We start from the raw sequence: 27,128 nt of genomic DNA on the forward strand, positions 1-27,128 counted from the left end.
TTTCATAATTATGATGTTTTTATAACTATTATTGATGCGATAACAGATTATGCCAAAATATTAACTTAAGATTAAAAGTGATTACTTTGTTTTTTTTTTTTTTAATATTATTAATATTATCTCGAGTAGTATTTGAACTTAAAAAAAAAATCTATAAATATTATTGCATATATTAAGTTCTTTATAACATTAAATTTAAATCGAAATTATATCTTTAAAATAAGAGTTTCATCATAATTAAAAAAGATAGGCAAATAGGTACCATTCTAGTGTACATCATTGGGTAAGACACTGTAATTGATTTGTTAAATTTAAATTTAATGATATATTATTGTGTATGAAAATCGATTATGAGCGTAGACATTGTAATATGTTTTTTGATATGCCTATTAAAGTAATTTATTTTAATTTTAGTATTAAATTAGATTGATTTATTTTTTCCAAAAACATTGTATTTATTATATTATTTATAAATATTTTTTTATACCATATTATATTATTGCTAAAAACTTATGAGTTATTAATGCCTTACTGTAAATACTGTAAGATAGTGTGATTAAGGTCATAGTATAAGTATATGATATCTTAAAATTTATCTATATATCTTTTAAAAACTTTATCGTGTTTTATAAAATTCATGATATACATTAAGTTGTGTGTTTTCAAGAATAGTATTTTTGAATTATAACAAAATATTTATTATCATATTTATCGTTAAAATACGTTATTTCATCCAAATTTAAGTAATATAAAAAAATAACTGTGTATATTCTTTTATATTTTGTATTCCCAGTATAGACTACTAAAAAGATTATTGTATCACATTTTTATATTTTAGCTATACAAATCGAAGATTTAATATATATTCTACTACGTAATGCTCGTAGTTTGTAAATATTTTTGATTTTAAAAATTTTTGTAAAGACTTGTTCTGTAGATACACGTAAAAAAAATTATTCCAATTTTTTTTTATAATTTTCATACCGATAAAAGAACAACTTATGTAGACATTTTTATCATATTTTCAAAAATGTCGACTTAGGGAATAATTTTCTATCGTAAATATTTATAGAACAAAAGTTTTAAAAAAATCATAAAATCCTCATGTTTATAAATAGCTCAAAGTCGAAATATTTAAAAAAAATTATACCTTATATTGAAAATGATAATACAAATATTTATTGAAAATTTCAAGTACCTATCTATGAATATTCGTTTTTGCATTACAATAAAAAAATGTAAAATTAATTTTGTCAAAAACTAGTTTTGTGTATAAATTTTTATTTTTCTTTCATTTTTTGTTTGTTTTTCCTGATAATTTTTAAAATAACCGAGCGTATTTTATTTTGTCTACTCTAAAGTACAAACCAGATCCAATTTGTTATTCATAATAACCCTCAAAGTTGAAAATCTAAGCATTTATCAACTACTTATTGTGTAAGTATACAAATTACAAACGTACATAAAAAAAAACACATATCATTGTAAGATAATTACATCTATTGCTAAGTTCCAAACCTAAAATTAAAACAATTATTTAAAAATTTAAAAGTCAAAATATTTTTTATTTTTAAGTATCTATATATAATATATATATAGTAAATTAAGTGTTGAACATTAATTTTAAACCGAAATAGCATAGTTATTTATTTGGTCGATAAATTAATAGAATTTATTGATTTTACAATGATATTTTTTATGTATATAACTATTTTAAGGTACCTATTTCGTATTAAAAAATAATTGCTCTTGCTTCCTGATATTTTTACCAATTCTTTGTTGAAGTATATTGTATTTAAGAGATGGGAAGTAATTTACAATAAAGATTAAATATTTTAAGGCTTAGTACAGAATTTAAAACATCTAAGTTGTTAGACTAAGTGGTGTACTTACATAATTTTATAATAATATAATTTGCAGTTTTAATTATTCTTGGATTTGTATGTTGGTATATAATAGTCTTTAATTATACTATTATTTTAATATTATTACAAATGAAAATTCATACATTATTTATTTTCTTTTGCTTAATATTAACGCAATAATCTTTAAAATCAATTAACTATATGTTATATTTAAAATTTATATTTATTGAACATGTAACCGTTGGTTCATATAAAAAGCTTTGATATAAGAATATTGTATATTTATATTAAATGCACAAGGTTATTCGATAGTTTTTATTTATTAATTCGATATTAGAAAAATCCTTTTATTATGTTAACACTTAAGTAAACTGAGTTCCTTTTGCATTTTTTCATGCGTATAAAAAAATATCTTACTATTTTTGTGCTAAGATGATAAACGAATGTCCGATTTCTTTATCGTTTTTAACCTTTTAATAATTAAAATATTTATGTCTTATTAAGGTATCGACAATTCCAGATTATTAAATGCCTTGATACCATCAGTTAATTTTATTTTTTTATCATAATTTCTGAATGAAAATGAAAATAATTGTAATATTTATTTAGTGAGCGGGGCCTGTATTTTAAAATTTTCCTAAACAAACTCTATGGAAAAACTGAAAAATTCAGTAGTTCACTCTGTATATATTGTGTGCAATTCAGAATAAAACATATTAAAAATAATTTTCTAATGACTACTTTTTCTTGTTTACAAATGCATTCAATTGCTTTTGTCTGTAAAGTTGTTGTTTTTAATTAAAGTAGGGTGGATTGGATAAGCCGGACGAATTCATTTTTAAAAACGCTTTCAATACATAAAATGAATAATTTTCAACATTTTATTTCAGCATTTTTATAATAAAATTATAAAGTTTTTTTTTTTAAATAAATCTTTTCATTAAATTTAATTAGTGACTTATTTTATCTTAGTTAATTAATTTTTGTATTATGAATAAGTTATTGTTAACCAGTAGGTACTAGAATAAGGATGACGATTAGGATAACAGGAATTATATAATTTTCCCTTGTCCATCAAGTTGGCACCGACACACTATAGTAAAGCTATGTAACTAGTATTAAATAATATGTGTTGGGAATTTACTAGATTTTGCTAGACCATTTTTAGATTTTGCTAAAGTCTCTAAATTTTGTAAATCTACAAACAAAAATTTTAGTGCCATTTTTACAGTTGCACCGGCACACAGTCTAATTTCAACAAAAAAAAGAGAATAGAATTTATCATCCAAATTCACTAGATTTCGTTAAAACATTTTTTAATTTTGTTAAAAACCCTCGTCTTTGGTGGAGGTTCTCAATTTTTTATCAACCCCGGCAAACTGTTAATAAAATATGTCAATATTTTGATCGGACAATTTTAGGGTGATTACAAAATGAACTTGTAAAATTTCATGAAAAAAAAATATTAATTTGTAAATTCTAAAAATCAATATTTGCAATTTATGTTTAAAATATTGGTAAAATTTTCGAATTGAAAAGACGATATCGGGTAGCCAGCTTTACAAACATATATGTACGTATTATAATTTATTATGCTATTTTTCTTGACTTAAAATTTATCAAATTAATTTTGCGCTATTGATTACAGATTTTGTATAATAAATAATTTAATAATCATAAAAATTTTATTTTGGTCAAAGTTATAATTTAAAAGTTTTTAACTTATATTATATAAAAGTGAAAGTGTTTGCCCTGCTCACTAATGTAGATTACCTCTTATTATTAATTTAGAAGAAACTTATCATAATTCTTAGCGAGTATAATTTTCTTATAAACTACTAAATTTACTATTAATAAGCTATGATAATTTTAATTTGTAGCTAATAATTTGTAATAATTGAATTGAACACTAAATTAGTAGGTATTACAGATAAAAATCTTATGAGACGAGAATAAAAAGGTAGACAAGTAGCCAGTAGGTAGGCACCGCTGACAATTTTTTTATTACTGAACAAATGTAATTATCGCAATCATATTATTTGATATAACTTGCTGTTTGGTTAATTTAAACTGTATGATACCTAAAATTAAAAATATTTAATATTTAGGTACAGGATATACAGGGTATATGATAGTAGTAATGAAAAGTAAATTTTGGGATACAGGTTTGGTACTATAGAGAAATGAAAATGAGTTTCAAAAAAAATTTCTCGTTTAAATTGCTTAGGCTTGAATTTTAAGGTGGAGTATTCCGCATAAACTGTTATGGCTTCCCTGCAGGGAATGTGAAACGTGGTATACTGGTTTAACGATGAGGTCTGACCGCATTTTGATGCTAACATGGAAATAATCGTGGTTTTGATTTCTACCATAAAGTCGAGTGTAGAATCAGTTGTGTATTATTTAAGCTATACTTTATATACCTATATTTATCATACCTATACAGTAATATAAATTTATGAAGAAACATGTAAATAATTGTGTATAGAATATAATTAGAGTATGGCGAAGGGATTAAGAAATTTTCTAGTACTTTTCTAAATTATTGGAAAAAAAAAAAATTAAATAATAAAAAAAAAAAATGTTATTAATAAAATAATTTTTGACAAAATTGATTTCCTTATTTTGCTATAGTTAAAAATCAAATAATCATAGAAACTTAAAATTTTCATCAAAGCTTATATTATTATTTTTTGTACACATTGCTATAATTTTTCAGATGTTTCGATTATTTTTAAGCTGTTTGTAGATAATTGAAATTTTCGATTTTTATTCAGTTTTTTTTTTTATAAATTAAAATAGTTATAAAAAAAAAATCAAGTGCTTAAAAATCCACAAAAAAAAAAATGATCAAGAGTGTGAAGCATTTTAACTTATTTCGTTAGCATATCGTAAAGTAAATTCTTTAGTAATTGAAAATTCGTGAAAATGTTATTTTTTTATATTTAAAATTGGAAGAATCCGCGTAAGAAATTTTTAATGAAACCAAAAAATCTACAAAATATATAAACATAATTATTTTTATAATCATTTAAAATTCAAATTTGGATGAAATTACACATTAAAATGTTAAATAACGATGCTAATTATTTTCTTTTGATTGAAAAAATTATCTTTAGGAATTTAAGATTTTTACGTATATTATAAATTTTATTATACGATTCATTTTAAGATATTACTTGAATTATTAAAAAAATAAATTTATACCACGAACCTATTCACATTGTCTTAGGGTTACTTGACATGACTCGATAATTTATAATAATAATATGGTATAATTAATGTATATATTACAATAATTAAGTATTAATAATATAATAAATTCAATGTGGCAAAAATTAAATCAGCCTACCATAATAGTTAAATAAATTATTTTAAGAGAAATATCAAATAACATAATACCATGAAATTTACTTAGTTATAGACCGTCTTCACTCAGCATCGTTTTTGGTAATTATTTATCATTCAATTTAAATTTAATACGTCCATTTCAGTGAACCACTTAATACCTACTGTTATAGCAGAGTGGTACTCATTTTTCAATACCTATGTTGTTGCGGCACTTAGCAAAAATATTATTTGTATTTGTTTTTTACAATAATTTGAACACTAAATACCTTTTGATTAATAATTCCTTTTATTTTTTTATTAAACAGTTTTATTTAATATAGTTGTCATTCGATATTTAAAATAGTTGGATGACATTGTCATACCTGAGGCTTAAATTAAGCAGCGAAATGTTAACTGATGATAACGATGACTTGGTACAGCAGTGACGACTGTAGTCGAAATTATTTAACTTTATACATTTATTTTTATTTTTAAGCTTATAAAATATGGTATTAAACATATCACCCAGTAATTTCGCTGGCGTAAAATTTTTATATATAAATAAAAATATTATAAATTTATCCTTGTACTCGCAAATCATACATATTACACAAAAATAAATATAAATACATTCTTTTTTTTAATTTAATCATCAATAGGTAATGAACGTAACAAACGGACAGTACGTTATTCTCCTTAACCAGAGCTAAAGTTTTTTGTTTAAAAAGTTGAATCTTGGATCTGATTAAAATATTTGGTACTTCACAACGACCATATTTTTTGAGTCAACTGGATGGTACGTTTCCAATGTTAAAGTCGGTTTGGCGTAATATTTGAAAGGTCCTGTAAAAGAATTGCTTATTTAAATATTGATGATCTAGCGTCAATACATTTAAGTCGGTAGGATCAGGGGACATAGGAGTTAAGGGACGTGAATTCAAGCAAGTTTCTATACGAAAACTAACACAGCGATCAATTCTTCATATGTTAATAAAGTATTTTTCGAATGTTTTGTTAAATAAAATTTTATTGGTTTTACGGCGGCTTCTCAGAGCCTACCAAAATAAGGAGTTCTGAGGAGGAGGCGATAAATTTCCATTTTACTCCCACTTCGGAGGCAGTCTTGTGCACAAGTCACATGTGTTGCTTTGATTAAAATAAATCACGCGATTCTTGTAGCTGTTGATTAACTCCGATGAAGAAGTTGGTTCCGTTGTCGGAATAAATCGTACTGCACATCCCGCGTCATGACCAGAATCTTCTTAAAGCGGCTGAAAAGGCGTCCGTAGTTAAATCACCGATAAATTCGATGCGTATAGATTTTTTCGCGAAGCAAATAAATCCACAAATGTACGTATGTCTCTATCATCGGCGCGTTTCGCCTCAAAATAGTTTTAATCATAATTGGCTTTGCGAAATTGACGCCGCATTTTTTGAACGCGCGTTTTGATTGAATGCGACCGCTCGCTAAATCGGGAAATCTTCCATTGTCGACTCCTACATGTAGCTGACGTATAACGAAAACAAATAGCTCACTGGTGCACCGTACGTCTGGCTACATTACGACCATTTGATGGCCAAATTTGTTCGCGAATCGATGATAAGAGCGTTGGCGGGTTGGCGTGTAATAAACGATCGTGTTCATTACGAAATAGCACTAATGTAAACTGTGATCGACCTGGCAATAATATCGGATTTCGTTGGTTGTAATGTATAGCCGTAGACTTGTTTACGCGGTAGCCAACGCGCAACACATTTTGTCCGTCCAACTGTATAGGCACGTAGTGACGTAATTTTCGTTGACTTGATTTTGTTTTTTGATTTTATGAGGTTTATCTCTTCAAAAAAAAAAAAAAAAAAAAACGTACGTTGTTGAACCAATTTTTGTTTTATTATTGTCGATTGGCGGTCGCTATTTCGGTAGGGTCGACTTCTTTTTTTTTATGATTACACGTTCGTATCGCTGCTCACTGTATACGGTATTACTCGAAATAATTTGCTTGCGGACAAATATATTTGTATTAAATAAAATTCATCATTTGTTGACAATTGGAGCGCTACTGGTTTACGTTTTGTTTCCGGCAGTTCGGCGTCAGTGATAATTCGTCGATTAACGATTTAGGTCATTTATTTTCATTTGATTGGAACTATGGACCTTCCCACCACATAGCATTGTCTTCTAATTGCTTTGGGCTGCAATCACGTGAAATTATATCTGCTGGGCTGTCATTTGATTTTAAATATCTCCACTCTGCTTCGGCTGCTAATATTTTAATTTCTCCGACTCGATGTGGTACAAATGTTTTCCAATGTATTGATGACGATGCAAACAGTATGGTGGAATCAGACCAAAAAGTTTTTTATTGATTTTAATATTTTGATCGTGGTATTATTTTATCAGCAAGCCATGCTAACAATGCAGCTGTACATAATTCTAAACATACTATAAAGAAATAAAATTACTTGTAATGGAGCCATCTTCGACTTTGTGATTTTAAGTGTAATGATAATTACTAAGACTAGGAATTTGTAGTATTTGCATTTTTTTTTTCATAGTACTCTAGGACAAAGCTTATAAAAACTAATTTAAATTTATACATCACAAAGTTCAATTATAAATTATTTTTCATTTTATCAGGATATTTGAGAATAAATGCATTTTTGGTACTTATATATTAGTTGTTTAGCTTTTGTATTTGATTTTTGTTAATTTTATGCATACTTGATATTTTTAGAATATTTACAAATTTATTTTTTGTCAATTTAAAGCAGTGGTTCCCAACCTTATTTATTCTACGCCTGTTTTGTAGATTTTCAAAAATTTCGCCCCCCACCTATAAATTGAAAAAATTATAATTTTTTTGTTTACTTTATATTTTACAAATAAACTATGTAGTATTCGGAAAGACTACTTTTTTATTGATGATAGTAATGATAAAATATAAATAATTGTAAATAATATAGTATTATAGTGGAATTTTAAATATAATACAATTTGATAAATAAAAATTTTATTTTGTGATGACTGCTTGTGCCTCCCCAGCGATGTGTATATGCCCCTCAAGGGGGGGGGGCGTACCCCCAGGTTGGGAACCACTAATTTAAAGTAAAATTAGTATGGATATATTTCGTGTTTCCGTACCTAGTGAAATTGTTTGCCTTAATGGTAAATATTTTTGAAAAGTAAAAAAAAAAAAAAATTACATAAAGCAAATTATACATTTGTAATATTGAGTATTTATATTAATTTATATTATAAATTGTACCTAAAATTTAACAAAACAGTTTTTGATTTTATTGTTCTACGTAGATATTAAATTATATTTAGGTGTTTTAAAAATTAATTCATTTGAATATATAAAGATGTGTTCATTAATAATAATTATTTTTCGGTATTAAAAATTATTTTCGGTTGAACTTTTACATTTTCTAGTCATTTTTTGTAGCATTTTCATGGCTAAAATACATTTTACTGTAGTATTATTGGTAACTTTTTAATGCATTTACTGTAGGTTTTCAGTGCATAATTTTCCTTGTGATTACCTACTGTGTCAATCGTATGTATAAACACTCACCAAATGTTTTCGTTGATGTATCGGTGAAACCATGTATTTGTGTGTTTAACACTTTCGAACAACCGATTATTTTGAAGTGTGGATTTATTTTGCTGATAATCTTGCCATTCTTTTTATAATACTATGGCTCAATCGTCCCAATTTATACGCAATTGTAATAATTTTTGCATGAATATTTTTGCAATAACGACCACGGGTCTGATAAAACCGAATGGATCGAATTTAATTGATATAGTTGACAAAACTATAAGTTTTTTTATCCGTTCGGCGTTGTTTTGATTACTATTGTTTACTTACTATTGATTAAAGTCATCTCGTGGATTCTAGAACAGACCTAATGTTTTAATTGTAATTTTGTCCAGATTTAGAATGCGAAATGGGTCATTGTCTTCGTATGATATGATTTTCAATAATTGATGATTGTTAGAAATCTATTTATGTAATTTGAAACCAGCTGTGTTTAAAAAACTAATAACGCCATGGCGTAATTTTCCAGGGGCTGTTTAATCGTTATCACTTATCATCATCGAAATAGTTATCCAAATAAAAATCATTAGTAATGGCTTTCTGCGCATTCGGAAATAATTTTTGCATTTCTACTGCTAATTTCTTAAAACATCCCGCTGTTAAATGTGATATTGGCTTAGTTCCATATGTAATTGTTTTTAATTTGAATTCGGCAATCAACTTGTCCGGTTGAGAGTGCTACAGTATTCGTTGAAGATTGCTATTGGTATCCGACACCCAAATTTGACGACACGTTTTTTCCATGTCGGACGACATGACGTTTTTATGCGAGCAGAAGCGTGCAATAATACAAAGTAATTTGCCTTAAATGTTTGGCCTTCTTAACTACAAATTCAGTAATTTAAGCTTTTGCCAGAATCTGTCACGCACAACGTGTCGAACAGGACTTGTGGTAACGCTACTATCGCGGAAGATCGTGTGATTAAGTATATAATATGATTTTTGCTCTTCTCCACATAAATTGATCATTTCCCATATGACCAAAGTTTACGTATTCTTTCGTAAACTTTGATAACTAGACGATTTTTTTTTTTGGGTGGGAAGATTCGAACACTGTAGGTTTTTAAATGATAAGAAGCGTTTTAAGGCTATTGAATACGATGCGTTTAACGTGTTGATATTTTCACGTAATAGTAATTGAACAACAAACTTACCTTCTTTGTTTATTTTTACCAATTTATCAAAATGTTTATTGCACATTTTTTATTTTATGCTATAAACAGTTTCTTATAATATTTCTTTTAATTCCCAAAACTTTTTAGATTAATATGATTGTTCAGGCCAGATCAGCTTGGTTTCGCTATCGCTATGTTGAGTAACTAAGAGTGTACCATAATATTACTATGATATCCTACACCTATATCCTTCGAAGAACCGACCACTATACAACTAAATACAGTTTCTTGAAATATTGGGCCATTTATAAATAGTTCATAGTTTGTACTAACAAGTACTTAAAATATAGAATATTTCGGCTCCTAAAAAAGTATTTATACTTTTTTAGGAGTCATACAACGGGTTGGAAAGATGTGTGTGGTGTGGTCTATACCATTTTAATTTATTTATTTTTCAACCGGGGTATATAGTATATACGTTGTGATTTTCAGTACAGTTAAAAAATTTAATGAATACTGATTTGCCATTGATCGCAACTGTATTTTTATTGTTAAAGAGTGTGAGGAATGATTTTGATTTATTGACACCGGTTATTACGTAATTAATGTTTTTTTTGGATTAAACCGAGTTTGCTTGATAACTTATTTGTCATAAAACTTGATTGCGATCGGAAGTATAATAAGGCTTTTTGCTAATAACGTTTTATTAAACTTAACGTTTATTTGCATTATCGCAGTAGTAAATAACAATGCATGGAAATTTTCAGACGAAACTGTGTGCGTAGTCACGAAACTTGAAGGTGCGGGCACTGCGTCATTTTAGTCGTGAAATAGATTTTTGAGAAATTTAACGTATTTTTTACATCTTTTTACTTTAGATTTATTATCTGCGTGTCTAGACAAGCAATTTTTACACGCTGTAGTCTGTGGTTTTCTGAAAAAGCGGAGAAATCTTGCACAGCGATTTGTTATAAAATGGTGGTTTTCATTACAAAGATAACATTTAAATTGAACTAAGTTAATGTTTGTATTTTTTTCTATTTATATATATATAAAAAAAAAAACATATATTGAGATCAAAATTAAATTAGTTACAGAATTGATCGACCTACCTCCTTATAGCTTATGCAGCTTGTGTTAGAGAGGGGGTAGCTATAATTATTTTTAAATATAATAAATAAAAACATAATAAAGTATAAATTAATGTTATGATTCAATACTACAAAATCAAGCAAATTTAAAAACTTAATTTTTAGATTATAAAAAATATTCTTAAAAGAGAGAAATAAAAAAGAGTTTTTTTTATGTGAAAAAATCTTACGAGAAATAAATAAATAAAATAAATTGGGTCTAGGTATAACAAATAACAAAACTGGAACAAATTGCTTAATACTACCGCAACTGTATGCGCAATTATTTTTCGACATTTTTCGTCATTGTTATTTCTTTTCTATTTTGCATGTCGACTGAGTTTATATTTTGTGCATCTCCTACTACATAATTCTTTGCGATGTTTAGTACGAGTGTACGACTAAATGACTTTTTATATATCGCCGGACAAAGCTGATTTTAAATAGTAAAGTGACTGATTCTCTGTAAGTGCTTCATTTGAATGCATTTATGCAGTAAACACGCCATTAAATGTTGACCATTACTTTAAATCGCCACTAAAATTCGGTAAATTTAAAGTTGTTAGTTTCATAATGAAGGCTTGATTATTTCCTTGGTTTTTGTACTGGACACGTTTTGATCTGCATTGTTATCGATATCAGTATTTAAAACTTGGTTTAAATGTGACTCGTCATATTTTTTTTTTTTTATGATTCAGGTATAATTAAAAACAGTTATTTAGTAAAAATTTTCAAAATCGTCTAACCAGCGTTTAATTCTACACTTTTATCCGTTTAAAGAAACGTGGATTTAGTGTATTTTTGCCAATTAAATTTCGTTACACCGTATTAGGGAGTTATGTGTCTAAGTAAAGAAAATTTGGTTTTCTTAATTTTAAATCTATCGTGATGAGATGAAATCTTTGCATGCATTTGATTCTTCTATAGTTAAATTCCTGGCATTTGAAACAGAATCGGCTACTTTATGTTTTCAATTTTGAGCATTCACACTATTAGCATTTTTTACGTGTGTTTATGTAAAATTCAGATCGAAGATGATCATATATTGTAGCAGTAAGCAGGAATATAATTTGTATTTGTTTTTTTACAATAATTCGAACTCTAAATACTTTTTGAAAATTTATTTATTTTTTATCAAACAATTAAAATTAATTTAGTTATTCATTCGACATTTAAAATAGCTGGACGACATGTCCGACATGGGTTTTACAATAAGTGGTTAAGTGTAGACTAACGATAACGACAGCTAGTGCGTCAGCATCGACCGCGGTAGACAGCTTTATCTTACTTATTTTGTACAATTATTTTTATTTTTAAGCTTATAAAATAAAGTAATGAACATATGTCTTAATATATATATATATATATTACTAAATACTAAAGGTTTCATTACAAATAAATAGAAAAATGCTTTTAAAATCATTGTTAATTTAATTATATTTTTTAATTATTGCATAGTGTATAAGTATTTAACCTAACTTTATAAGTATTTATTTTTCAGTTTTAGTTACAATTTTAATATCTGCATAACATGTTATTTATTTATGGCTACGTTTTGATATAATTAACATTTTAATTGATCTTTTATAAAAAAATAAAAATATTTAAAACAGCTTTCCATGTTCTGGCATAAAAATCACACATTAAAATAATTAGATTTTCAGTTTTATTTATCTTCGAAGTAAGAGAGTATGAAGATTGTTTTCAATGGTAAAAATTCAGTTATTGTTATTTTTCCGTTGATTTTTATTTGTTTAAATTTTTGATGTATCAGTTTAATTACTTATGTTATTAAACATACGTGAAAAATGCATTCATTTTGTTACGTTGGTATAAAAGTATATGGTAACAAATAAAATATAGTATAATGATTGTCGACTAATTAATAAAATTAAAATGTAAAGCTATAATTTATAAATATACAATAGAATTTTTTACACAGTTTTTAAACATATTTTTTACGACTTATTTTAAACAAAATAGATAACCGAAAAAAGTATTTTATTATTTTTAGAGATAATATAACTGTTGTTATACATATATTTCAAGTGTATTATATTTCTTAATAATTAAATATTTGTTGCATAATAGAAAAGTGATGTTAAACTATACCGTTATGTTATGTAGAATTTAACCATTAGAATTTTCGGTAATTCCAATACGTTATAAGAAAGGTAGCATAGTATACCTTTTATACTTTTAATTATATTATGCTTTAAGTCTGATAGCTCTATAATTACAATTTAATTTTATTTATTGATTAATTTTACGCCATTTGGTTTTATACGGAATAACTATAAGTTATCTTAAAACTTATAATTTATGTTCGTTATTCTTATATAGATATTTATTTATTGTATTTGAAAACATATTTTATTTTTAAGAGTTTTCTTATTTTATTAGATGTAAAACATGATTAATAATTTATATTGTCTTTCACATAATTTATTGTTTGTGTTTATATACGTAAATGAAAATCGCACATCGATATAATTTCTATATTGATAGCCTAAAATGCTTGATAAAAGTTAAAAATATAAATTGTTTTAAAATAATATAATATTATAATGTAAATACTATTTCTAAATATTATTGTTTTTTTTAATCATAAGTATAATATTTAACTAGCAATTCCTAAAGTATCTGTATACTGACTAATACTATTTTTGCATTTATTATACTATGATAATGAACTAACTTCTATAATATTCTTGTTCGAAGTTTTATTTATTTATTCATTAGTAATTTAAAAAAAATATATTACTTTTATTATTTATAATTATTTTTGCATGCTACCTATGTAATATGTATTTCATTCTCTCTCTCTCTTTCTCAAAAAAGTTATCTAAAAATAAAATTTCTGGTAATTCCTAGTGACTGATACTAAAATGAATTTCTTTTTTCTTATAAAATATTATATTTTTATTCAAAATTGTGGTACTTTTTTCAAAAATTTAAAATGTTTATTATTACAAAAAGATTAAGACAATTAGTAAAATTTTAATATTTTGAATGTTTTACCTTTAAAATTAATTAAATAAATGAAAACTTAAAATTCTATAACTGTTTATAAACGTTTACTTAAGATTTGGGGCTGTGAAGGTGAATAAATTAGATTAATTTTTTTCTGCGTTTAATGTGAGAAGTATTATCGATAGTCTTTTATATTCCATGAAAATGTGTGATTCTTAATAGCCTTAAAAATATGTACGCAACTTCTTCTTTCTAACATGTTTGAATTATTAATTGTTTAATTAATTATTAACATTAATAAATCTGATACCGATTTCAACTCGATTTAATTTAAAGTAAATATAGCAAATTGGGTTTATGAATTTATCTTCATTATAATATCATTATATAATATCTTTTGGTTTAATGTTGTAAATCGCATAATTGTATTGATAGTGAAATGCAGTCAACGTGTTTTATATGCTATTCAGAATTATAAAATGTATATAGAAAGATCTTTTATCTTATATGTTTTGTATACTTTTTTTTTGTATTGGATAACATTTTATAATATGTTTAATATGAATATTAAATGTCCATGTCGTCGCTATATATGCATATTGTTCCATTTTATTGGTTTGTTATATAAAATTATTAACTATCTATTAATTAAATATTTATCTCTAGTCATATTGTAAAATATTTTAGGTGTATATGCATAAGATATGATAAATTCGTTGATCTACATATTTCTGGTTTGAAATGATCTACTAATCATAGTTAATATCTAAAATATAAAAAATAAGATATGTTTTATGGCTTAGTTAATAGAAATATATTACAATTCTTATGAATTTCAATAGTTTAAAGAATAAGTAACTCACGAATATTAGTTTTTTAAATATAGTTAATATATACAATAAGTTATAATAAAATTATAATTTAATGTCTTAAAATCAGTATTTCAAAGCCAACAACATTTTTAGAAAATAATTTTGTAATAGTTATACCATTTATTCTTTTTCTTAGATAAATGATTGTATTAGAAACCTAGATGACAAACATTTTGATTAACGGGTATGTTATTAGATGTTCTAAACGTGAATTGTAGAAACTAAAATGACGTTTCATTACAAGCTGCTGAAGGTTATTTATCTCCCAAGTTTTGCTTTTAATTACAATTTGATGGATTGCCATTTTTAAAATAAGGATTGATTATGGTTTAAACTATATAAAACATATATGGCTATTTCAATGTTTATAATATAGTAAGAGTGATTATAAAGTTAATATAGTTTATAGGTAGTGATAGGAAGATCGAAGAAGATATTGAAAAACAGAATACCGAGAATATGGGAGGTGTAGAATTGAACATGTTTTATGAACCAATATAGAGTATTTTCTTTGAAGCTCGATGTTGAACCAAAATTAAAATTAATATAAAAAAAAAACATTTATTACATGTTTCTAGATTCTCAAAAATGATTTGTTTAAATTTTGTTTGTATACTTCAAAACCATTCGTTTTTACTATTTGTTTAATGATACACATTTTCATTTTTATTAGTTCTTTAAACTATTGTCGAATGTCTTTTATATTGTTTTCATTTTAATTACGATGAGGTCTGTTGCATTTTAATTAATGATTCAATTTTATTACAACATGTATATTATATAGTTCATGTTTTATAGATTGTTTTGATTAAGTGTATTAGTTATTAAAACTTAATAAACATATTAAATTCAAAAACGATATAAAAAGTTGGATTTGATAAAAAAAAAAAAGAGTTAGAGGCCATCTTATAAAAAAATTGTTTAAAATAACCAGAGATTAAATTAAAATTAAAATGTATGACAACAAGTCAGAAGTTTTCTTTATATAATGTTCTGTTTATTAGTACATTTAATTAGCTATGTATTATATAAGTATAAGTTTAATAAACAGTTAAGTTAAAAAAAAAAAAAAAAAACTTAGTAGAGTATTTTTTTTTGATTTTCCAAGACTCTCGTCTCTAATGAATTTGGTTGACGATAAGCTATTCGACAGTCTTGCAAAAAAAAGGTCGTTGGCTTACGATACTATGACTTGCTGGCACGGTGTTCACCGAATGTTTTGAGCAAATCCTTATGAGGATTTTTTTAGACAAGTCCTTTTTTTTGTTGATGGCACCCACTTTATATCCATATATTTGAAGGAGATCCTTTTGTTGTGTCTGTCAAAACGTAAATAAGGCATTTACTGGTTAGAGTGGCAGTAATTATTTAGTTTTGTAAGATCAATGAGCGTGATGATGATGGTGTGTTAATAATGTTGACAAAAAAATTGGGAAAAACAATTAAATTTATTTTATTTGAAACTATTAAAAAATATCTTTAAACCTATTTTAATATGAATTATGAACACTGATAACCGGTATATACATATGTTTTATAAACAATTTTTCGATTGTTCGAATTTTCGAATATAAATTACAATTTATTACCTATGTTTTTTGTTTTAATTAATAAATTACCTAGATAGGAATGTCTTATTTTTAAATAAACTAAAATTTAAACGGTCACATTTAAAGTTATGACTTGAATTAATTTAATTGTTGATATCAATGAAATATTTATGTATAATAATATACTCTTTTTATGTAAACTTGCATTTCTATATACTTTCGTATTAATTAGTCATTTAAAATAATTTAAATTTTTGTTTCAACTATATTCACTTTCAAAATTAATAATGTTTATAAAAAATATTTAATAACCTAATTTTTAATAAATCTTGGGATTGTGAGGGTAGACTCAAAATCGAAGAACATGATATTAAGCAAAAAAAATAAAATAAAAATATTTTAATTATTTTATATTTGTTATTTGATTTATTATAACATCAGTACCTACATTTTTTTGAATAACGAAATAGTAGTATTATTATTATGTGATTTGTTTATTTTTATTGTTCGTTTGTAACGGTCAGCCTCGGGATACCACGAGTTGTATACAACTGTTATATTGAAATTTTACTATTCTACGTTGTCTATTAATTGCTAATTTTATAATGCTAATCAACGACATCCACTGTAGCAGCGGTGTCTGTGTTTGATACATATTTTTAAACGATTTTACTTGGCTGTTTTAAAACATTCATTTCTATACTGTGTTATATATAATTCACTTATAATATAATAATATATACTTCGTTGTTTTATTGATTTTATAATAGTAACTTTAAGTGACTCGTGGACGCGTAATAAATTAAATTTAAGACTAGTGGTCTGACAGATCAATGAATTGTGATTATGATTCTAGATTCGAAAAAGATTCTTAGTCCATGTGGTGTGAATTTATTAATGAGACTGAAGGAAAAAATAAGTATAAGACCATCAGTTTGATGTAATAATATTAATGGTCTACTCCTAAATTCTCCAAATCCCCATCTATATATTAATTTTTATAAATAATTTTTGCCGTGTGTTATATATTTTATTTGACTAGGTACTATTATTTTCTTTTATGTTTCTAGTTCGCCAAGGAAAAAATCTCATTCCTATGGATCCTAACGGGTCATCAGACCCCTATGTAAAATTGAAACTTTTACCAGATACAGACAACATAAAGAAGAAAACCAAGACAATCAAATCATCGTTAAATCCCGTATGGAATGAGACAATTACGTTGTGAGTATGATTTTACTTTTATTTTGACGCTTAGCTATTTTGATTTGTGATAATAGCTTTTTTAAATAATATTATTTACAATAATTATTCTTTCACACATTTTGATTTCACGGATACTATGAACAAAAAGTAAAATAACAATTTATTTTCATAGTTAATCTGCCCTTTTTCAAAATTCCAATAACACTTCTATCGACCGTGTACGAGATTAGGATGAAAGATACCTGCTGCGAATTTGATTGATTAAGAATGTCACATGGGTTTTTGTGTTCGGAATGTGGTGGAGTATTATTAATTCGTTTGATGTCCATGGGTTCCATTTTAGATCGTATCTTTCTATTTTACCCCAAACCTCTACCCCCTAACCGCCTAAAAAAGTTGAGGCAACCTAAATATTTTCATTTCATTTGTTCTCGTGGAATTCTATTAACGTTTATATTGTTTGTTCGACAAAATGAATGAAACTTACAAAAACAAATAGATTTGAAATCTTAGTTTACAATAGTATAGGTATAAAGTATACATTTAGGGACTAGTTTCCGGGGATTTTGATTTATGAATTTACGATTATATTATTATAATTCTATCAAAATAGCAAACAATAAAGGCCTATGTATAAAGTTGAAGTGTATAAACTTGTTAGGAAAACTAATTTCTGTGCGTACATGTAAAGATTTTAAAGTTTTTGATTATAAAAAGATAAAATAGGCTATTGAAATATCAAGAAAATATATGGTCAATGTGTTTAAAATTAGTTATTTATGTGATAAATATTACAGTAATATTAACTAAAATAATAATTTTATAATTAATTTTTCTAAATACAATTTACTTGAGACACATTTTATATTAATATGAATTTAAAGATTATCAAAACAATACAAATTTATGCTTTCATTAAAAATATACCATATTTTCAAATCATTTTTTGAATAATACAATTTTAAATAAATAACTTTTAAATTAATCAAAACTCATTCAATATTAACTTGATTATTTTTGTATTTTATGTATAAATATTAAAATTTTGCCTATCATAATCATAATAATATAATTAATGAGTTATATTTTATTTACATGATTTTTTCTATCTATTTGCTACGATTGGTGAATACAATTATAAATGTTTCCTCAATCACCGTATTAACTTATTAAGTATTGAATGATTTTGTTTTAGATATTTTTTTATTTTTTTTTTTTTGGAAAGTATTTAAAACTTTATAGTTATACCAATATCAATGTAATAGATAATAATATACAGAGAGTCTGCTCAAACATAAAATTTGAATATTTAATGAAAATCAGTTATTTAACTTTTAAAATATTTATGTATAAATAAATTTCATTAATTGGCTATGTAAAATTTCTAAAAAACGTAAAAATAAAATTTTTTATTTCCAGAAATAATATAGAAAAAAAAATAATCTATAAATTATAATAGCTATGATTCTTTTGGTATGACATGCTAAAATTAAATGGAAAAAATAGTTTGACATCTATTGTATTATTTACTTATTCAAATAAAATTATTTGTACCAAATAGAAGTTTTTATTTTAATATATTATATCTTTTACTTTGTGTTTCTGTCTTTATCAATTCAATTTTTGTAGTTCAAAACTTCTGGAAAAAAACGATTATTGTATTTTATTATAACAGTAATTTAATATAATGTTTATCAATTTTTTTTCTTTTTAAAGTATCATTAGTTAGTTACCATAAGGTTAAAATATAATATGTCAAATAAGCTACAAAATAAAAAGTTAAAACATTAATATGAGTTACAAATAATAAATTATTAACAACGTTGATAATTATTTTTGAGGTTTTTCATGAAAGTTATTCATTTTTTATTTTTATAAGTGATTGCTAATTAGTAATACAAATTATATTTTCACTCTGTTTTAAGTAAAAATAATTAATTTAATAATTTAATTGATGGTTAAATTTTTATTTTTCAATGTTTTTAAAAACGAATTTTATAAATGTTTTTAATTTTATTGTATTTTTACAGTTTTAAATGTTTTCATGGTTCATATTATGATATAATGTTCACTATATTACTTGCTCATTAATTATTGAAACAAAAAGATGTATTTCTAAAAAATAAGTACGTACCGTTAAAACCAATTATTCTTTGCTCTGTACGGAATTCCAAACTTTTAAATTTAATATACCATTTAAAATGATTTTATTTTTCATCCTAATGAGGGTAAAAAATAAAAATATGTTTATTATACTTTCTTCAATTATTTATGTACAATAATATTTTCAGACTTACCTTACTGATCAATTTATTAAATCTTGGATGCATATCTGTATTATTTCAAAATTTTATTTATGCTAATTTAAATTAAAATGTTTAAATATCAGAAGAAAACTAAAAAACATGTATTACTTAAACATCGATTTGTATTGATTATAATTAGAATATAATTTAGCTGCATATTTTACATTCTCGAACTCCACTAAACATGGTACATTAGTACATTTTTGGTTCAATCTACTTTTTATTTATCTCACCAAAAACAATGAATTATAAAACAAATTACTCAAGTTTTCTATGTAGATAGAATTTCTTTAGTTCCTTAATAAAAAAAACTATTAAATAGTTTTCTTTTTCTCTTTTTTCTTCCATATTGTATATTATGACTATATTACAAGAAAAATCAGTTGCCAAATAAATTATCGACAGCAGCGGTAATTGATTGTTTTTATTTCAGTGGAATTTTGATTTCATACTGTTAAATCATAATATTATTAACAGAATCAAATGAAAATGCAATTTCACTCATATTTCTATTTAAAAACGCTGTTCGGGTTTCTCGATTTTTTTTATTGGTGCTGTAGTATATATGAAATAATATTGTATTTATTATGTTCAATATATGTCATCGGAACTCCCACCAATTTTGTCACAAAACCTTAACGAGTGTCCAACCATTGGCGTGTGAACTCTTCAAAAGACCACTCCCACTGTCTCTAGCAGCTGTCACGCGGGCAGTGAGAATATTATATTATTATGTTTTTTTAATGTCAAAATAATATATTATATCTTCGCCTTGGCGTACTGATGTGAATTTGGTAAACATCTAAAACCTTTAAAATGCCTTAATTGTGTTCACGTGTCAATCAAACTGGACGCTCGTGCCTTTACGTTGTTATTGCGCGTAACACTTATACGGAAGTAGAATCATGTTATCTGTTTAACTAGAAACGTTCAGGCAATTTGCGTACAACCGTCCTACAAATTACAGCGCTGCACCACGTACGTACCTACCTATTTACCTACTCACCTACCCACCTATCCACCTACTCACCACTCATCCATTCACCTACCCATAACTTATTGCAAATCCAACGAAGCGCTCTTTATCGTGGTAACGAATGTGTCGCACGCGGAACATTCGTCAATTCATTGTTAACACAAAATCTAAGTGCCCATTTTCCGGGAACTTGAAATATTTAATTCACTTAATCCGAATGGCCAATGACATCAATGTGGTTTTTTCTATTGTCGTCGGCGCTGGGCGCGTATTAAAACATAATATGTAGCACTATGTATTACGGCAGTGTAACACGCTCATCTGTTCCGACGTATTAATGGTGTTCAACACCCCTGGTGCGTCAAAAATACCAGGGCTATTATGGACCTTGCTATATTTTTTCTTTATTTTTTTACTTCATGTATACTTATTTGCGTGATTACTAAATATTTTACTTTGATATTGAATATTTCGACAATGAGAAAAAAATATAGGAATATATTTCTTTGAATTTGTGAGCTTATTTTAACGAGCTTAATAAACAAAAATTCAAATTGTCAAATCATATTGTGGCTTATGGAATTTCAAATTTCAATATTAATCAAAGTATGACTAGAGCTTAAAATATACACATTTTAAGTTTATATACTATTATAGTTATACTTAGTTAATAAAATCAGATTCCCCGTGTGTCGTGTCAGATTCTTTAAGTTTTATTTTCTTTAAATTTCGTTTACCTGTAATAGATCGTACTTAGTTATACATAAATATTTGAATGTGTGTGTGTAAACAAAAATATTTTAATGATGTAGTGATGGATTCAGTTTTGTCAAGCAAATAAATATTAAAACAGAAATACAATTGAATTATCATATGTTTCAATTATTTCATTGGCTAAATCGAGTTCATGATTAAATACTAAAAAAAATTATTTTTATTTTATTAAGTTAATTTAGCTATGTTTAAAATAAGTTTTTAGATAAATAATCTTTGTATTATTTCTTGCATAGTGTTTAAAGTTAGTATTGTCTTTTGCGGAAAATGTAAACTCATTACGCGGCAAACAGTTTTTAGATTCTGAAAAGAGCGATGAATGTATTGATTTTACAATGATGTCTGTTTTTTTTGTTTTTTTTATCTAATGTCCCCTTTAGGATCAGTAAAAAAAGCTTCAGTTTTAAACTTTCAGAGTGGTTTCTGGTAGCAAATTGAATCTAGTAAGTACTTCGGGAGATCGAAAGTTAAATTCTTATCTACCTTTTTAAAACAATCGGGAAATACTAAAAAACGATTTAAATGACGATTTTTCTCCAACGGTTTAGAAATTAAATATTTAATTTAGGGAATTGAATAAACTTTTCATTTTTTACATTATTATTTTTTTATACGAAATGGAATTTTAAAAATATTTAGATGAATAAATTTTAAGCTATTATACCTGCACTAACTTATTTATACAATTATATTATACGATTAGATTATTGCCTTATAAAATATCTTTAGAAATGAAAAAAACGGCTCAAAACTATTTTTTATAACTATGCAAAGATTAATCATTGAATTACAATTTTAAATATTTTAATACTAATTACAGTGAGTTCGGTGGTTAGGTCTTATGCCGTGTGCCAATTTATAAAAATGCCCTAATATACTTTATATTTTTCGAAGGGGAAAATTACTTTACATTGGTTAAATAAATATTTAAATTTTATCAAAACTTAAAAAGATGTAATTATTTTAGTATTGTGGTATGATTATGATAAGAAAATAATTCGAATAATAAATATGAAACAACATTGAATTTTATGTTCGACTCAAATATAACATAACTTGTCTACTATAATTATCAATTGTGTACACAAGTTTTTTTTAATATTTTTTTTTTTTTAAATTACAATTAAAAGTTATCTGTAGTCCGTTAATTTTATTTATATTATTATACAATAATGACTGAACAAAAGAACAAACTGTTTACAGAGATATTCAGTTTCACGTCTAGTCATAGAATCTACATTATTATCTTGCAAAATCTCAAATAAAGCATCGTATATTGCTCCAACAAAAAGGTTTAAGAGATTCAATTCTACTTTCCCCACCTTGCCTGACTTAATGGCTTTACAGTTTAATTTGTAATATACTTTAAAAAACTTACCAACGGTGTGTAGATTCCGAAAAAAAGTTAACTTTTTAAATCATATTGAAAAACTCAATCACTCCTTTTGATGATTGAACTGCATCATTTACAATAAGATTTAATGAATTTGCGTTGCAAGGAACAAAAAAAAGCGCGTGAATTCTTTTTTTGTACACCAGAATGTTTGCTCTCGTATCCATGGCCTCTCATATTTTCAATTGGAATTCCTAAGTTCTTCAACCGTTGTACAATAATGTCAAAAAGGTCCATTCCAGTATTACTTTCCACAAGAATAAAACGGAAAAAATGTTCAAAAGTTGTAACATATGAGTCTTTATTAGATGAATCAACAAATACAAAACGGATATATTCATGGTCATTTGTTCAGTGTGGCTTAAATTAGGATGCCCATGTATTTTGAGTATGGTTGGTACTATTATTCGTAGATACCAATTCATGTTCAATAGATTGTTGGAAAAAAATTTTAGTTATCATGCTTGGTTTTTATAGTTAGTTCTTTTTCACATTTTCTTTTTCTATATTTAGCTTCAGGAAGACGTTACCTTCCATTTGGCATACATAAATTAAACCGGGATAAATTAAAAAATAATATTTTTTGTTTTATTTTTAAATAAAATTGTTTAGTTATGATTGCTAGTACCTATATTAAGTTGTTAAGACATAAAAGTCAGTAAGCAATTTAATAAAAATACTTGTAAAAATTATACGGTGTTACCATATATTATATTTTATTTAAAAATATTACTTTTGACTAATTATAATAAAATATTTATATATTATAATTAAGGCTGAAGACTTCTAGTAATTAATAATCTAAAAATATGTGTATTATGTTACGAAGCGACAGTAAATAAATAAAATAACCTTCTAATGAGAAATGTATAATCTAACACAGACCATAGTGGCATAGTGATGTAGTTATTGTTTATATCAATGATTATTATTTATACTCTATAGTGAATCCTTATAAATATCATAACGCAAGCTATAAATGCATATAAAAACAAACAATAATAGGTATAAGAATTATGGGAATAGGTATTTTAGAATATTACATTATCTTGAACTACTTTATATTTTTTGTAGTTAATTATTCTTTTAATAAATAATTTAAAGTTGTAATAATCTCTAATAAATTCTCCTATTCAGTATCGTTAGTCTTTCATGATGGTCTACGTATTGTCCGAATAGCTGCCCCTTATCTTATTTCCACCTAGTGCTAATGCACTGTCAAAACATATCTTGACATAATCTTGAGTTAGCTACTTAATAATAAAGTTTACTTTTAAAATTTTAAAAAGTTATTAATATTGATCAAAAAATAAATAATTCATTTTTTCTTTGGAAAATACTCAAATCGTTTTTTTCTTTACGTGAAAATTATTATTTGTCAAAAGTAACTTATTAATGACAAAAATGTATTTTTACGGGAATAGTTTTAATGTAATTTATATAATAACGTAGAATTGTTACCTAGATTTTTTAGTTTTAGAACCGTTTATTTCATTAAACGTTTAACTTTAAAATTACTTTTTAAAGTTTGAAATTAAATGTTTATGACTTGAAAGACAATAAATAATTGAAGAGATATGAGTGTTTAAGGAAGTCCAGAGAAAGTAGATTGTAAATCAAATCAATTTATAAACTCTGTCTTTACTTGACATTAAAGTTGACATACGAAACTTATGAATCTTGAAATTCAATCGCAAAACTTACTTTCTATTGTTCCAAAGAAAACGTCACAGCAATGATAAAACTATAGAATTAATTTGTGCAGTGAGCTGAAGCCTGAAGATAAAGATCGCAGACTATTGATTGAGGTGTGGGATTGGGACAGGACGTCCAGAAACGATTTCATGGGATCTTTGTCGTTTGGAATATCGGAACTGATCAAATCGCCAGTAGAAGGTTGGTTCAAACTATTGACTCAAGAAGAAGGGGAATTCTATAATGTACCAGTGCCTGAAGAAGGTGCTGATTTAGCTGCTCTAAAATATCAAATGAGGGTAAGAAAATCATAATTAATTCTTTTAAGAGGACGCTTCACCCGCATGTGTTTGTCTCCTTCTTAGAAACGTAAAACATAGTAAAAACCGTTTCATGTGGACAAGAATTACTCGGGCTGTAGTCTGAGTTAAATAACCAAATTTTTACATTATTAAAAAGAAAACATTGACTGTGCAATATAATTTTTATTATTTTTATATCAATTATATGAAAAAAGTTCTTATCGTTTCAAAATCCATTATTTTTTTTATAGTTTTAATATCGAAAAAGTAAAAAACGATATTACACAATCAAAGTTCTCCTCTTTCTAATATAAAATTTTGATTGCTTAACTTGGATTATACTCTAAGTGGTTCTTGACCATGTGAAATAGTTTATACTATGTTGTACTTTATAAAACGGTGAAAACATATGCAGGTGAAGCATCCCTTTAAGTAATATGAAGTACCTATTTTGATTTATCCTTCATCATTTAATTCTATTTGCGTGTGTACGTTTGTGTGTTGTGTATCTATATAAACTTTGTGATTAAATTATGAAAACATTCATGCAAATATGATAACGGCATATAAGTAAAATTGGTTCTTTTTGGTAATAACGCTATAAAGATTTAGGAACTAAAATCTTTCAATTTTGAACAGCATGATGAAACTTTTGTACTTCTATTTTCTTCTCCTATCTTCCTTCTTTTTTTTTTTTGCTACTAAAGTCTGAAATATATCTTTTTTTGTTCTATTTAATTTTGTATATTTATTAAAAAACTAATGTTATTCACGTTTGTGTAAGCATTGCACATTCATTAATTTATATTTATATCTATCTTAACACAGGGCTCAAAAACGCAAAGTCGAAATTCGGTTCGTTTCAAATTTAATAAAATACTATGTAGTTTTATTTTGTATATTAGCGAATAGCATGTATATATTTTAGAAAATATTTATATGACTGTAAAATGTATTTTAATTAAAATCTTAATTGAAAATAAACTTGATCAAACTTATTCCGTCCACTAAAGATAACAGTGTATATAGTACAGTTTTACTTCAAGTTTTCTGTTAGAATATAACTGTAAATATGTATTTTTCATGATAAATTTCTATAAAAAATAAATAAATTTTACAATTATTTCTAAATTCAATAATATATTTGGTTCTATTTAAGGAAATTTTAAAATAAATTCAATAATAATAATGAAAATAATTATTACTAATTCCATAGAATACTTATGGCCTAATGTATTGTTTTTCTTAATAGTACGTCTTATATTATTACAGTTTCACATAATGATAATAACCCAACATTTTTTGATAATAGGTTTATCAAATTTTAATTAATTAATATTTTAATGTTGCTTATGTATTATTTTAGAAAATAATTTCTTGTTAATTGTAAAACGATTAGCAACATAATATTATCAGGAATTATATTATTTGTAGTTGAACTCTACAAAATATCCTTTGTTGTGTAGTATTCATAGCTCTAGTATATGGTTAATGATTTTTGTAAATTATTTTGTGTCTTATAAGTATTTATTATTTTCGTATAATGAACAATCAAAAACAAAGAGTAGCTACATGTATATATGTCTGATAAACATTTTTTTTTAGTAAAAAGTAAAAAAAAATATTCATTCTAAATGTATGTTATTAAATTTAATGGTATGTATTCGTATAAATTAAATATCAGTTAATTAAAAATTTAATTTTCAATCATATTAATCCCATAAATAAAACAATTTCCATTATAATTTTAGCATATGCTATAAAACTAACTTTTATATACTTCTTAAAATATAAAATATACAAAAGATAATTTTATGTATTAAAAAATAAAGATAAAAAAATCATTGCATTAGTATTCAATTTCTTAAAAATTATACAGACATAAAAAAAAATTAATTATAAAGCAAGTTAGTAATTTATAATTATTTTATAATAGTTATTTTAATTTATTTTTTTAATCGTTGAAAAGTCCATATACGAATTTTGATCTTTTAAAATAAACTAGCATACCTTGAATATTAAAATATTACTTTTAGTAA

General features: G+C 25.1%; 1 protein-coding gene across 4 annotated transcripts in view; it reads left to right on the forward strand.

Annotated features, from left to right (window-relative positions):
• The window catches only part of LOC112601527 (protein kinase C, brain isozyme), an 86,290-nt gene that overhangs the window by 48,249 nt on the left and 10,913 nt on the right, over positions 1-27,128 (forward strand). For 2 of the 4 annotated variants that reach the window (XM_025349197.1, XM_025349198.1), the window contains exons 6-8: positions 17,508-17,661; positions 24,858-25,086; positions 25,918-25,944. In XM_025349197.1, the coding sequence (XP_025204982.1) occupies positions 17,508-17,661; positions 24,858-25,086; positions 25,918-25,944 (410 nt within the window). The remainder of the gene's footprint in view (positions 1-17,507; positions 17,662-24,857; positions 25,087-25,917; positions 25,945-27,128) is intronic. The other 2 variants (XM_025349199.1, XM_025349200.1) reach the window with 1 other exon arrangement.

This window comes from Melanaphis sacchari, unplaced genomic scaffold (assembly GCF_002803265.2).
Source record: "Melanaphis sacchari strain LSU unplaced genomic scaffold, SCAv2.0 Contig79_pilon_pilon, whole genome shotgun sequence".
Taxonomy (NCBI): domain Eukaryota; kingdom Metazoa; phylum Arthropoda; class Insecta; order Hemiptera; family Aphididae; genus Melanaphis; species Melanaphis sacchari.